The sequence below is a fragment of the Phalaenopsis equestris genome, unplaced genomic scaffold, assembly GCF_001263595.1.
Source record: "Phalaenopsis equestris unplaced genomic scaffold, ASM126359v1 Scaffold001236, whole genome shotgun sequence".
Taxonomy (NCBI): Eukaryota; Viridiplantae; Streptophyta; class Magnoliopsida; order Asparagales; family Orchidaceae; genus Phalaenopsis; species Phalaenopsis equestris.
Window position 1 is genome coordinate 10,906 of NW_018165675.1, and position 14,766 is coordinate 25,671.

At 33.5% G+C, this 14,766-nt stretch overlaps 1 protein-coding gene across 1 annotated transcript; it reads left to right on the plus strand.

The window, feature by feature from the left end:
* The first annotated feature begins 5,079 nt into the window (after nt 1-5,079).
* On the plus strand, nt 5,080-8,134 carry LOC110033615 (cytochrome P450 85A1-like). Its single transcript, XM_020737652.1, has 9 exons — nt 5,080-5,349; nt 5,704-6,025; nt 6,229-6,378; nt 6,492-6,740; nt 6,841-6,927; nt 7,002-7,080; nt 7,310-7,416; nt 7,493-7,617; nt 7,850-8,134. The coding sequence occupies exons 1-9, from the start codon at nt 5,159-5,161 to the stop codon at nt 7,941-7,943; spliced, it is 1,404 nt and encodes a 467-aa protein (XP_020593311.1). The 5' UTR covers nt 5,080-5,158; the 3' UTR covers nt 7,944-8,134.
* The last annotated feature ends 6,632 nt before the right edge of the window (nt 8,135-14,766 follow it).

Below are 14,766 nucleotides of genomic sequence, written 5' to 3' on the forward strand. Positions count from 1 at the left end.
ACATTACTAAGAAAGGATGGTAAAATGTCATCACATCCTTAACAAGGTGATGGTTTCGAATAAGGCTTCATGTTTTAAGGTTATATGATAACCAATGGTTTAGGACTTAGAAAGAGATTTGGGTGTTATGCACTATGCGATATTTTAATGAATGAGAAGTTTTTCGTGGAAATAAGTGTAGCAGATTAAAAGCAACCACTCATGATGCAAACTATCGATCTTACTAAAAGCTAATTATTATATAGATTTTTTTTATCAAATTTAATGTTATCCAACATGCCAATGTGATTTGATATGTGGTCAAAATTTTCAATCATTATGTGGCTACAAATAAAAGGTAGAGGCCTCCATGGAAACTTTTTCGATCCTCTTGTCTGGTTTTAAGAGATGGTGATTTTCCACTACTTTAGCTAGCTAACAAGGCTTGGTTATGTCGACATCTTTTTAGTTACGTCATTACTAAAGTCTCAAGTGATCAATAAATACTAAACATGTATATTTTCAGGAAAAATCTTAGAGATGATACAATATTTTTTTTCTTGGCTTCTTCTTTAAATGGTCTTTAAGCATAAAATGGTTGATCTTCTGTCAGGATGTCATCTAGTGCCTATGTAATTGATGTTGAAGAGCTTTGTCATTTACTTAAATATGGTCCAGTAAATGAGAAAAAAATACAATTAACAAAAATATTTTCAGCAATGTTTCTCAAAATTTACAATGCTTTATGATCCAGAATGAGTATTGTTCACTAAAAAGGGAGACTTTTAGCAACAACAAAAAAATGTGCATAAAAAAACTTTCTTTTTAATTTAATCTCAAACCCACATTTTATCTAGAATCAAATAAATGTATATATTGTTGTTGTTATTTCAAAGCACCATAAAAAATACATGAAAAAGTATTAAAACTATATGTTCTTTCTAAAGAGAATCACTTCTCTCACACTCACTCAACATTCATCCTACAAAATCCTATATGCCATCTAGTGATATAGGCCAAAAAATTTCACAACAAATGCAAGATAAGCATATGTTTGGAACATTCATTAACCTTAATGAAAGAATATTAAGCTTTTAAAACTCCATTATTCCCATAAGCAAAATAAGTAATAGTTTTATAAAAGCAAGCCCCTATAATTAAAAAATACAAAAGAAAACTTTAATAGTTTTCAATGCTTACATTACTATAGTGAAAAAGCTATTAAAAGAAAAAATAAACATTTCTAAACATAGCCTATGTGCATCCCCATGCTTTGCTCCCCTTTGATTTATTTTGTCTTCACTACCCCCATTCCACATGCCCATGCTTTGTAGGCAACCAAGGATACAACTAATGCAAGCACCAACCACCTTTACATAACCCAACAACACAAGTACACGCAAGTATATTCAATGAAGATAATGGGGTTGCTACAAATCTTCTGTCAATTAAATATAATGGAGAGCTATGTAGATGTAGGGAAGGTAGGCATAAGAAAAGCAACTGCATCCTTGGTGTCATATCACCATCCACGGATCTCCTTGGGACCATGCCCTTCTTCATGTCACCATCTCACCCGCACAGAGTAAACTTTAAATGTTAGCAGTAAAGTTTGGAGGCACGAGGGACATTTTCTTATTTGTATATAGATGTTAGGTATGTAAATATAAAATGTTGTGGTATGCATGTAGGGCTCTAAATAAGTAGCGCTTGAGTGAACTCAGGATTGGCTCATAATCGGCTCGTTCGAAATAACTCGTGTTCGAAATCAGCTCGTGAACAGTAAGTTCGTGTTCAGCTCGATTTAAATATTTGTATTCGTGTTCGGCTCGAAATTGATTCGTTAAACTAAAATTGAGAAAAATAGATGTAAAGTGTGGGATTCGAACCTGGATCAAATCAATACAAAAAAAGACACTAACCACATTGTCACATGAGGTGTTATGATTTAAATTTAGACATAAATATATACAATATATTATTATATAAATAATATATGTAATATATTGTTATATAAAAAGTTATATAATTTTTTTTTTTTCGAACCATTTCGAGCCGAACACAAGCGAACAAACTGTTGTTCGTGTTCGGCTTGTTAGGCTTAACGAACAAGCCGAACACGAGTTGTTCACGAACAACGAGCCAAATTGACAGCCCTATATGCATGTAATTAGTCTTTTCTTTGGTGAGAGAGCCAAAACTTCTGCCATCATTAAAAATATATACATGTTTTTCTAATATTTCTCTTACTATAAACTAAAGATAAGGAGTAGAGCTATGAATTTTGCTTGAAGATAATTAATCGCTCGAAAATTGATTTGAATTTTGACTCGGATCAAAATAAACAAGCCCAACCACGAGCCAAAAGTTTGGATGTATTATTTGTCAAGTCATTTCAAGCTAACTCCAGCTCAGCTCGAAATTGGATTGTTAACAGCTCTAATGATATCATGGCTATAAATTTAACGAATTTAACTCGGCATCCTTAATCGCTCGAAAATTTGTTCAAATTTTAGCTTGGGTTGAGATTGAACTGGAAAATTGAATTTGTTTCAAATTAAATCGCCTAAATAGGGGAGAATTTGAAATTGATTTTACATTAATAAATAAATAAGATAGTAAAATGGAATAATGTGTGATTTTCACATTTTATAATTTAATTTTTATTATTAAGGGAATAAATTTGACTGCATCTGATCACATTTTAAATATATGTTTTGCACGCTTTTTAACGTTGCATCAAAATATGTATCATAGCTCCTATATTTATCCTAACTATAGAGCCAGGCTTTGACCGCTATGTGCTTTTTGTGAGCATCTTGACTTCTCTCTCTCTCTCTCTCTCTCTCTCTCTCTTCTTTCTCTTTCTCTTTCTCTCTCTCTCTACATGCAATTTTGAAATTTGCATGCAAATAGCGGTTTTCATGCATAATGATGCATTTTGTTGTAAATTAAATTAATGCAATTTTACAACACGTTAAAATTTAAAAAAAAACAATTAAATTATGTTTAATAAGTGTTTTTCCTACAACTTCAAAAGATTGTGTAGGTCATTTCTTTGATATCACATGTTGGAAATTTCGTGATTTTCTAACGAGAAAAAAATCATTTCGAGTTGTCAAACATTGGTCAAACATGTCAATTTGAATCCAATCCGATTTGAAATGACTCAAATAATTCTAGAGTTGGGTTCATGTTCTAAATAATAATTTGTTTAGTCTTTTCGCCTCGGGTGCAGGCTGATCTGCCAGTACAAATTTGGTCTAAAACTTACTCACCAACTTAAAATTAACTCAGATTCGATATGTCAACCCAAAAATGACCTAAGATTGACCAATTCAATTGATAATAGTTGTTATGGCTGCGGAGTTTGGCTTAGCGGGTTGAACGCAGGATCAAGTTGAGCTTTCCAGCCTATTAAATATTAGGATTGGGTTCGGGAAGTAGATTCAAGCTGGGTCTATTTGCCATTAGACCCATATCCGATCCGCCAACCCAATTCAATACCGCTAATTTCAATACATAATTAATAAAAAAAAAACTAGAAAATAACATGATGCATTGAGATAAGATTTTGTCTATTACTTGTGAGCTTTTACTCTTGTTGTAATAAGTTAAACATTACATCATGTAACTTTTCAACCAAGAAACAATAATCTCTTTTACTTCTTTCGCCTCGGGTACGAGTTGACCCACCAATACAAAATTGGCCCAAAACTAACTCGTCAATTTTCTTTTTTCGTCCCTTACATGCTCATCTCTTCGTTCTCCTACACACAACTAAAAAAGAAAAAAAAATTATTGTATTTTATATAAGAAGTCACGATCATAAAAATAATTGTTATTTTCATTGCAACAAATTTTAAATTTTTGCAATTGTTCGTGTTGCAAGGGCTTTAAGCAGTGGTTTTAAGCATTTATACGTGTTTTTTATATATTTTTTGCAGCATTTTTGAAAATTTACTTTAAATAGTTGTGATATTTTCCTTGGTAAGAAAATTCTAATCCAATTTTTGGGTAGATAAATTAAGATTCAACATCATTCATTCAGTCATGACAGGTTTAGAAGGAGTCTTTAATTTGAGTTTTGCTTATCTTAAACAGTGTTTGGCTGTTGCGTTGGATTTACGTTAAATAAGATTTATTTAATCTTGAATATCCGACGAGTTAGTAATGAAAATGAATAGCACCTGCAACGACAGCGTAAATCTTTAAATCCGAAGATTTACGTCTTCAATGAGACCGAATGTTGTATAAAAAGATGGAACGGATTCAAGTGAACAGAGCATTGGATTTAATTTTCATCTTTTTTATGTTTAGTTAGAATCAAATTAGATTAACGATTAAATCTTGTTAAAAATATGCTTGCGAAACTTGGAGTGTTCAAGAATTTACAGTTAAATTCTTTCAAAATATTAAAAGTTGCATTTTTAATATTAATGTTAGTAATTAATAAATTGTGAAGCAAGTGATACCTTGAATGAATATGTGTTAGCCGGTTTAGAAGTAGAAACATATCACCTAAAACAATAAAGAAGCCAAAATTTTTTGTGTGCGGACTCCTGAAGTAGCTCTACGTGCGGCCGAAATTTTGTCTGAGTTATTTTCATATTATTTTTGAGTATTTTTAATAATACCGAAATAGCCCAAAAATAAAAGACCGCGAGTTATTTCTGGGTTATTTCAGTATTATTGAAAATAACTCAGAAATAACCTGAAAATAACTTAGGAATAATCTAATCTACGCCGCACAAAGAGTTACGTCAGGAGTCCGGACAGAAAATGCGCTCGTAAGAAGCCCCTTCAAATTGGTGTCTATTATTTTTTTTATGGAAGGATATATATATAATATTAATTTTAAAACTTATTGATAATAATGTATTTTTTATAATATTAAGACTTTAAGTATTGCATAAATAAAAAAATCAAATTTAAGCGCTAGATATGTAAACAAGTAAGCACTGTCTGAAATGTTTTTATGAGTCAGTTCTGAGAATTTACTATCTTAAAGCCACTGTAATGCCGCGAGGTAAATAAATTCCCTGCTACTCCTATATATAGGCTTATATTCTTGAGAGAATAAATCAGGAATAACTCCTCTAATTCCAGAATTTGATCTCTCTCTCTCTCTCTCTCGCTCTCTCTCTCTCTCTCGCTCTGGCTTGCTGTTGGTGAAAGAATGATGCTACTTCAAGTAGCTCTTGCTCTGGTTTTTGGCCTTCTTCTTCTCTGTTGTGGTTTGTTGAGATGGAATGAAGTAAAACATAGGAAGAAGGGTCTTCCTCCAGGAACAATGGGGTGGCCTCTGTTTGGGGAGACCACTGAGTTCCTCAAGCAAGGACCAGATTTCATGAAGAAACAGAGAGCAAGGTTGACTTGCTTCTCTGAACCCATTAGTTTGCTTTGCCATTGTACTCAAGTTCATGCTTCTCTGCCTCTCTTTCTCTCTCTTTCTATTTTCCCTTTTATTTTGGCCTTTCAGTGAGATACAGAGCTGGTTAAGGTGACAGGGTGTGCATTTTTCAAAGCAGTTTGTCTTGATTAAACAACTTATGCTTTGTCACTAAAAGCACTTGAAGCATTGTACATGTAATAAGTACAACAAGCCTTTTTCTTGCACCTTTTTCTAGATTCTCATTAAATGGTTTTTAAACTTCAATTTGCATTTTCTTTTATGAAAAAATTCTTATAATGATACATTTTATTTGTTGAAAAAATTCACAGGTATGGAAACTTGTTCAAATCACATATACTTGGATGTCCGACTGTAGTCTGCATGGATCTGGAGATCAACAGATACATCCTAATGAATGAAAGCAAAGGACTTGTACCTGGATACCCAAAATCTATGCTGGATATTTTAGGGGAATGTAACATTGCTGCTGTTACTGGTCCTCTTCACAAGTCTATGAGGAATGCCATGCTTGGTCTCATCAATCCTTCCATGCTGAGAGAACACCTTCTTCCTATAATTGATGAATTCATGAGGTCACATCTTAGTAATTGGAATGATAAAGTTATTGATATCCAGGAGAAAACAAAAGAGGTTGGTGAAGCCTTTAGCCTTTAAAATTTTCGGATTACTTTTTGATTGTTGCTTAAAGTTTCCTTTTGTCTCTGGTGAAAAAGGAAGTTGGAACTGCAAATGATATTTATGTTACTGAAAAATTAACAAATGTTTAGAGTTGAAACATAAATGTAATCTTTATTTTTATATAACTGATAAGCATTATTCTTTCTGGTAAACAGATGGCACTGTACTCAGCTCTGAAACAGATTGCTGGCATTGAAAATGGACTCGTTTCTGAAGCCCTCAAAATTGAGGTATTTCAGCTTGTTCTGGGAACTCTATCATTGCCCATCAATCTTCCTGGAACAAATTATCGGCGCGCTTTTCAGGTAATTATTTCTGTAATCATGTTCCAATGCATGCAATCTTTAAAGACATGATTGTGTGATTGTGTGATTGTGTGTGTGTTTTAACTGATTCGTAAATACTCCAATATCTTTAGGCAAGAAGGAAGATTGTTGAAATTTTAAAGGAGATAATTGCCAAGAGGATGACTTCTGAGTGCTCCCAGATTGACATGCTTGATCTTCTACTCAAGAGTGATGATAGTATGAAATCTAAACTTACTGAAGAACAAATCATAGATTTAATCATTGCTCTTATTTATTCGGGCTATGAAACGGTCTCTACAACTACGATGATGGCTGTCAAATTCCTCCATGACCACCCAAAAGCTCTTCAAGAACTCCGAGTAAGAAGTTTACCAGCGTTTGAATCAAACTGAAGCTGGAAATTTATTTCTCAGCATCTCAAACATGGTTCTCAATAATGAACTACTAATTATATTGCAGAATGAGCATTTTGAGATTAGGAAAGGGAAGTCAGCTGAGGAAGGAATAGACTGGAATGATTACAAATCAATGGTTTTCACTCGCGCTGTAAGTACATCATTTTTGTTATTTTCCACTCATAAGTTTAACGATTATATGGTATAATGATTTTGTTGATGCAGGTTGTTTTTGAGACATTGAGATTGGCCACAGTTGTTAATGGTGTTTTGAGAAAAACAACTCAAGATATAGAAATAAAAGGTGCTCCTAAATCCTTGCATATAGGATTAAACATTACGTGTGGATAGGTAGATGTGGATAGATAAGAATTTAGTGGTATTGTGATGGTATTGTTATGATATTCACTATAATAACACTACATTACCACCACAATACCACCAATTCGCTTGAAATAATCGCTCTACTCTGCATATAGAGGGCTTCCAGTTGGAGTGCTGAAATCTTACTGTACTTTTCTCTTGCCTCACAGGATTTGTAATTCCAAAAGGATGGAGAATATATGTTTACACCAGAGAGATCAACTATGATCCACACTTGTATCACGAGCCGTTGGTCTTCAATCCATGGAGATGGATGGTTAGTTATTATTGATATCTGCAGATAATTATCTGTTGATTGAATTTTGGTAAATAAAATTGTGCATGATAAACAGGACAAAAGCCTAGATTCTCACCAGTATTTCATGCTGTTTGGGGGAGGCAGTAGACTGTGCCCTGGGAAGGAGTTGGGAACAGTTGAGATTGCTACATTCCTTCACTATTTTGTCACCAGATACAGGTATTAACTGTACCAAAAATTGTATGTGTTGCCAGAGGGCTGGTCATTGTTGCAGGACAAGGGCTTAAACAAATATATAAACAATTGTTTTAAGTTGTATGCATTGTGGACCGACATAAGATTAAAGTCATAGAAATAGTCTCCTTGCTGTTGTGTTGATATTGTTTTCTTGGAATATTTGCTAATGATGAGCCACATCTCTAACAACACATGCTGCAATTTGATGATACAGATGGGAGGAAGTTGGAGTAGCAACAATGCATAAATTTCCAAGAGTGGAAGCACCGAATGGATTACATATTCGTGTTAAGAGTTACCAAGCTTAGTAGTTCAGCATCATATATACAGATAGATAGATGTAATTTCACTAACACATCTTGATTGGAATATATGCATTTTTATTGTTTGTTTTTTGTGGTTCTTTTTGAGGAGGTGGTGTTCATTGTAAGGCTTGTAAAGCTGGTTTTCAGATAAGAAGAGGAAGTCATATATATATTACATGTTTACTGACAAGCAACTGAAGTTTCAAAGAGTTCTTAAACTTCTGTTATGCTCTGTTACTGTTACCTAATTTGTTAGATTCTCTAATAATTCAACATTAATTAATTACACAATATCTTAAAACATGATGAGGATTGAATAGCATGGTATATATAATTATTATTACTGTGTTAAAAAAAAAAGCTATTATCTCAATTGATTCATTTTGGGCCGGGCTGCTAAACCCTTTTCAGGCCCAGAATGTCAGCTCATCGCTTATTTTTTTGGGCTGCAACTGCCTTGTGAGCAGGTCTGGCCCAAGCTTGAAACGCACCAATAATCCCTTTACCTGTTAATTTTAATATTTTAACTTGCAAAAATATATAATGCCTTTTGGCTCTTTCCGTCCATTCAAGAGGGAAAATTATTCTATCAGGACTCCTAACGTAGAGATACGTTCGGATTCCATTGATATGTAGACACGTGACTTCAAAAAAATGTGCACGTTTTTCTGTGTTCCGACCCGATAACAAGTGAGAATGTTCCTCGTGTGTTATTCCGCGTTATTCAGGTATTATTGTGGTGGTATTGATGTGTTATTGTGTTATTATAACACTAGGAATATTCCCAGAACACAATAACACTTGAATATCACCATAATAATACCTAAATAACGTGAAAAGAAATACTCTCCTGTGCTAAAATGATTTTTTTTTTTTTTTCTATGGCGTCATTTCATTGGACTAAAATGTATCTCTACGTCAGGAGTCCGAATGTAATATTTGTTCATTCAAGAGTCCCTTATATGAACTATCATCATAAATTTTAGAGGTTGAAAGTGCAAAGCCTACAATTCTCTTGATAATGCTTTAGCACGTGCATCGCTATATTATGTGAAAAAAATTATTCTCAATAAATAAATAAGCTAATTAACATGGATTTAAGAGCTTATTTGATTGTTTCTAGATAAGAATCATGTTAAAAAGTGTATTTTTTCTTCTCATTGGAAGAACATATTAGATTTATCTAAGGAGAAAAAAAATGGCTAAATGCTACCACAAGTCAAGTATTACACCTTTCTTAGCTATACATATTTAGACACCTTTTTGTTGCTTTTTTGAGACCTTCCATAATGTGTGATAAATATTTGCGTACATAAGATGTACGCAGCTCTGCGTACATCTTATGTACGCAAATATTTCTCCGAATCATAGGCTTAAAAAATTGGAAACCCCTTCATGAAAATTACTAGAATGGCCCTTAAATATTTTTTTTTTACACATACACCAAGAAGTGTCTAAATTTTGCTGAATTCCTTAGAAATAATAGATTTAATGGAAGATCAATCAATAACTTGATCTTTGATCTTGATTTACACTAAGTGAGCCTTCTCTTATTATTTGGTGTACATTTAAAATGAAAGCGAAAGTTGATGTGCTTGGTCAATAATGCCTTTTTTTAAGCTATCATTGATTTATTATCATCATTTTTTTTTAATGGCTTCACTTTAAAGATGGCATTTTTTCTTTATATTTCTTTCTTAGGCATTTTGCATGACTACATATTATACAAGTATACTTTATGTATGAAATTAGTAATTATTGATCATTTCTTTGAAAATCATATGTATATGCTTCTATATATATGAATTATTATATTTATTTATAACATGTCAATCATTGATTTTATACACTTGAACATAATGTAGACTACATTTGGGGTAAGTTGGCTTAGCTAGTGAATCATTTGGTTGAGTTAGAAGATTAAAGTATCCAAAATCATAGCAAACTTGTATATGAGTTAAACAGAAGATTCCCTCTTCTACTATGCTTAGGTTAGGTGATAATTATTCATAATTGCTTAAAATTGCCTAAGCAATTTACCTAGGCACTGAAGCAAGCTAATCTTTAGCACTTATTACATATTTATCAAAATTAAAAATGAGCTTCCGATTGTTTCAACCTCTACAAAATATTCAGTATTTAGTCTATGTAATCTTGGCTAAATGAATTATATATTTTGTACACACACTTCTTAGAATTTCTAATTTACTTTTTTTATTTATATATTTTAATTATATCTTTTTTTTTTTTTTTAATAACAAAGTGTGTTTGTGATCCACCCATGTGCATTGAACCCGAGACCCTAGGGATCTTATACATTCAGCCTATATCCTTTTTGATAATGTTACACCATGATAAGAGCTTATAAATGGAGGATCAATATGGGAAGCCTAACACATTAGGTCAAGACATTTTTTTCTTGGGTCTATTAGTTTAAATAAACTTGTGAAATCCGTAAGCTTTGCACTTCTTGGTGGATAGATATTAAAGACAACTTGTTGCAATGGTACCAACTTAAATATGACACAGAGAGACATATATTGGGCATGTGTTTTTGTAAAATATCTTTGTAATTTTAATAACCTGCATATTATTTAGCAAAATTTATTATTATTATTATTATTATTATATCTAACAAATATAAGCTTTAGATGTATTAGATTATCAAATAAATACTTTATATAACTTAGACCAAACATCTTTAAATGTAATCACTCGACTTGTGGTAGCATTTAACCAATTTCGATCTCATTTGATAAATCTAAGAAGTTCATCCAATGAGCCCTAAGTGGGCTGAACACATTTCTTAATTGTACATATTTATTCAGCTCTTTTGTTGTGTTTTCAGTGATGTATCTTATCCCCATGTCATGAGAACCAAAGAGAAAGAAATATGACTTCAATATATGATTGTTGAGAATTTACGACTTGGCTACAAATTATGTATGTTTAGTTTCCCTATAAAGCATAGCTAAAACATTAGTATGAAACAAACTCCAAGTTTTTGAGTCACAGATTCCAAATCTATCAAAACATAATCAAATGCATAAATTAGATTGGTAAAATAAAAAATGAATCCATGGCTATTTATATGCCAAGTAAAATTTTAAGATAGGCGACAAGATAGAGATCAAGATCGGGATCAGCTGGTTTTCAAAAATATGATTTAAGAGCACAAAAAAACAAATTTTACTTCTTTTAATAATTTTAAAATTTTTCAAATTTTATTTAAAAATAATATAATATAAAACAATTAAAAATAAATAAACACACATTTTTCTTTGTTTACTATATTTTAAAATAAAAGCAAAAAATATAAATAAAAATTGATGTCAAACACCCTACGCTTTAACAGATCATACCTGAAGACAATCATAGGACCTACAACATATTGACATCACATTCAGCAAATGGACAGTACATCTCCAGCAACAAACTTCATTCTCACCATAGATCAGTAACTAATTTGTATATTTTGAGAGCTAATCTCTATCTATCTTTCAGTCCCTAACCAGATCAAGCAAGAATTCTCCCTCCCACCATGGCCACCTCTACTACCAACTCTGCACAATCCAATCAACGTACGAACTCCAACCTTTCAACAATGACAGAAACCTTCATCCCAATACCCTTGAAATTTCTCATGTCACACATCAAAACCATTTCCACCTTTCCCCTTACAAATGACAACTATCCAATCTGGAAAGCACAGGTTATTCGGGTTTTCATAGCAAAAGGATTTCAATCATTTCTAGATGAAACTACACATTGTTCACTCGAGTTTATCTCACAAGAAAATGGACAACAGACAAAAAATACTGAACACAGTATCTGGAAGCTTATTGATTAAAATCTCACAGCTGCACTCTTCTCGACAATCTCTAACTCCATTATTTCTCATGTACTACATCTTCAAACGACCTTCACTATCTACAACACACTTGAAAGAACCCTACAAGCCTCCAATAGATCAAGAATTTTACAAAACAAAAACGAGCTCTATAGCATGTCTACTAAGCACAAACTAGGTTACAATTCCTCACCAACATTAAAATCCTTGTTAATTACATCGTTACAACAAGATCCCACATAGATAATGAAGAAATCATCCTTTATATCTTTAGTGACCTACCCCTAACATACCAAGTAATCAAATAGCCATAAGAACCGAATCAAACTTAGCATGGAATCCTTCTACTCGTACTCATAGTGAAGAAATTAATGTATGCACTGAAACAACCAAATAACAAACCTCTCCAGCTCTTGATACAGCTAAGAACAAAACAACCCATCATACAACAAATACTCTAATCGTTTACAATCACCCTCAAACAAACCACCATCTCTTTCATCAAACCAAAACTGAAACTACACTCTAATCACATGTTAAATCTTCTACAAACTCGACCACACTATAGCAACATGTTGGTGTCGGTCAACTTTTTCGATATATTTGAAAATATGAATATATGAAAATAATTTTTTGAGATTTAATTTAAGTATAAAAGATATATATAGTTTGAGTTTTAAAAGTAGTATGTTTTAATTTTTAAAAAATGAGACCAAATGGATCTCATCAATAATCTCATTAGTCCAATAGTTTGCATAATCGTGTCTGATAATGTAAATACTACAGCCTCCCGAAAGATAAGTGTAGACCTCGGAGATAGATTCAATCCTGCAAACTAAGAGATTTGTGACATCCGTTTGGTCTGCGAACCTTTTATGTATGATTGACAAGTTCCCCTATTTAATACAAAGATTAAATAGGGTTTATTTTATCTGGGTTCCAAGTTCCCTATAGAGGCAAGCCCCTATAGTTAATTACATCTCAAATGACGGGAGTCACTTGAGAAAACTCTCGATAATGATCAATGGTTCTAGTCTTCAAGAATTCAAGGTTCAGGTTTTCAAGTTAGGATGAGGAAAATCAAGTGAGCGGAACACTTTGCGGAACACTTATTTTCAAGAGTCCAAAGGAAGGAGAAGGTGGGGGATGTCATAGATCCTGAGGAGGAACCTCAGTGACATCCCAGACTATCCTACGGTGTGGCTACATTTTTTTGGAGATGATGTTAATTAATTGTTTGATCCTGCCAGTTTTATTATTTGGGACTTAGCACTTGCATAATATCTGATTATGCAAATAGCCTGCAAAGATATGAGGGTTTACATAGTACCGTACGACAACCTCGGAACCTAAGTCGATTTAGGACTCATGTCGCATAATATGGTTGTGCAAGAGCCTAAAAAGGGAGTGTGAGGATTTACGTTGCGCTAGGCAAGCTACCTCAAAGTCCTATGGGTTGTTATTATATTAGGAAGGGATAATGTTGAAGAAGATCCTCTTGTTGCTCGCTCCAAACTCTTCGTCATGATGTCCACGAAGTTGCTCCAAATTCTTGTCATCGCGATGACTCTAAGGTTTTGTTTGAAAATTGTAGTTTATGTTTCACAATTTTGATGTCAAAGTTTGGTTTTGTTTTGTTTCAGTTTTGGTTTTGCATGGAGAATAAGCAAATCACAAGTAAATAAAATGTACTTGAAAGGTAAGATGCAATAAAGTAAAATACTGTAAATAAACTGTAAAAGCGTACTTGGGCATCTGCTACTATTGCGTTATTAAAGTTGCGAGCATAGTATGATTTGCAACATATTTAAATATACTTGCAAGAAAAATAAATAAGACAAAAAAAAACTAGCATGAAAGTCATAAAAATGAGTAGTAGAACTCACGAGCAAAAGAAACATGCAGCCACATATGACAGATCAAGACTGGGTATAAGAAATTGGTAAAAGTGGGGGCTCAGAGCTGAGCTGTGTGCTTCCCGATCTTGAACAGGAGTTACCGGCCCGACAATTTACACAAGGCAGTCCTTAACCTCAATCCAAATGACTAGCCGTGGACCTTTATAAATTTTCAGAGAAAGATTTTCATGCAAAAGTTATTATTTAAGTCTTTTTTATGCAGAGTTCTTTTAATCATGCAAAAGAAATTTTTATTTTATTTTTGTAAATATTTTGTAAAGTCGTACAGTCCACAGACTAGTCACTCTAATCGTGCTAGAACTACTGGCAACCTAAGAGTGTCGGGGGCAACGATCCCACTAAGAATCGGTGAATAGTATCATAGGTCCTTCCCTCTCCCTTATTGAAGATCCTTGAGGTAAGAGATATTATTCTAATAATCTAACCTCGTATCCCTCGTTTAAGCACACATAAGCGATGTCGTCATCGCCCTCGCCACCTAGACCCTAGACTTATCCTAGTCCGATGATCCATATGTGGTGTTAACAGATTTCCTCAATTGTCAGGAGGATTTGAGTGTAATATTCAAGCTCAAATCCCGGTGCACTGGGTTTTATTGTAGGTTAAGTCATTATGAAAATTTCACTGTTGATTTAATTAAGGAAGCATGAACTACGCCTCGGTGCATCTTGGTGTCTGGTGTTTTAGTCAGTTTGTGAATTATAGTCAAGTGTCTAGTTTTATTGTGCATTCGAGGATTAGGTGAATAGACTCTTACCTAAGGTATGTTCCTAAAACCTTGGGAGGTTACACTGCAGAGATTAGGTAGATGGGCTCTCACCTAAGATGTGCTCCTAAAGACTAGGAAACCTACATTGAGCATTAGGTGGATGTGCTCTCACTTAGAGTGTGCTCCTAAAATCTAGGAAGCCTACACTGAGGATTAGGTGGATGGGTTCTCACCTAGGGTGTACACCTAAAGTCTAAGAGGTCTACACTGAAGACTAGGTGGATGGGTTCTCACTTAAGGTGTGCACTTAAGCTCTCGAAAGCCTACACTGAGGATTAGGTGGATGGG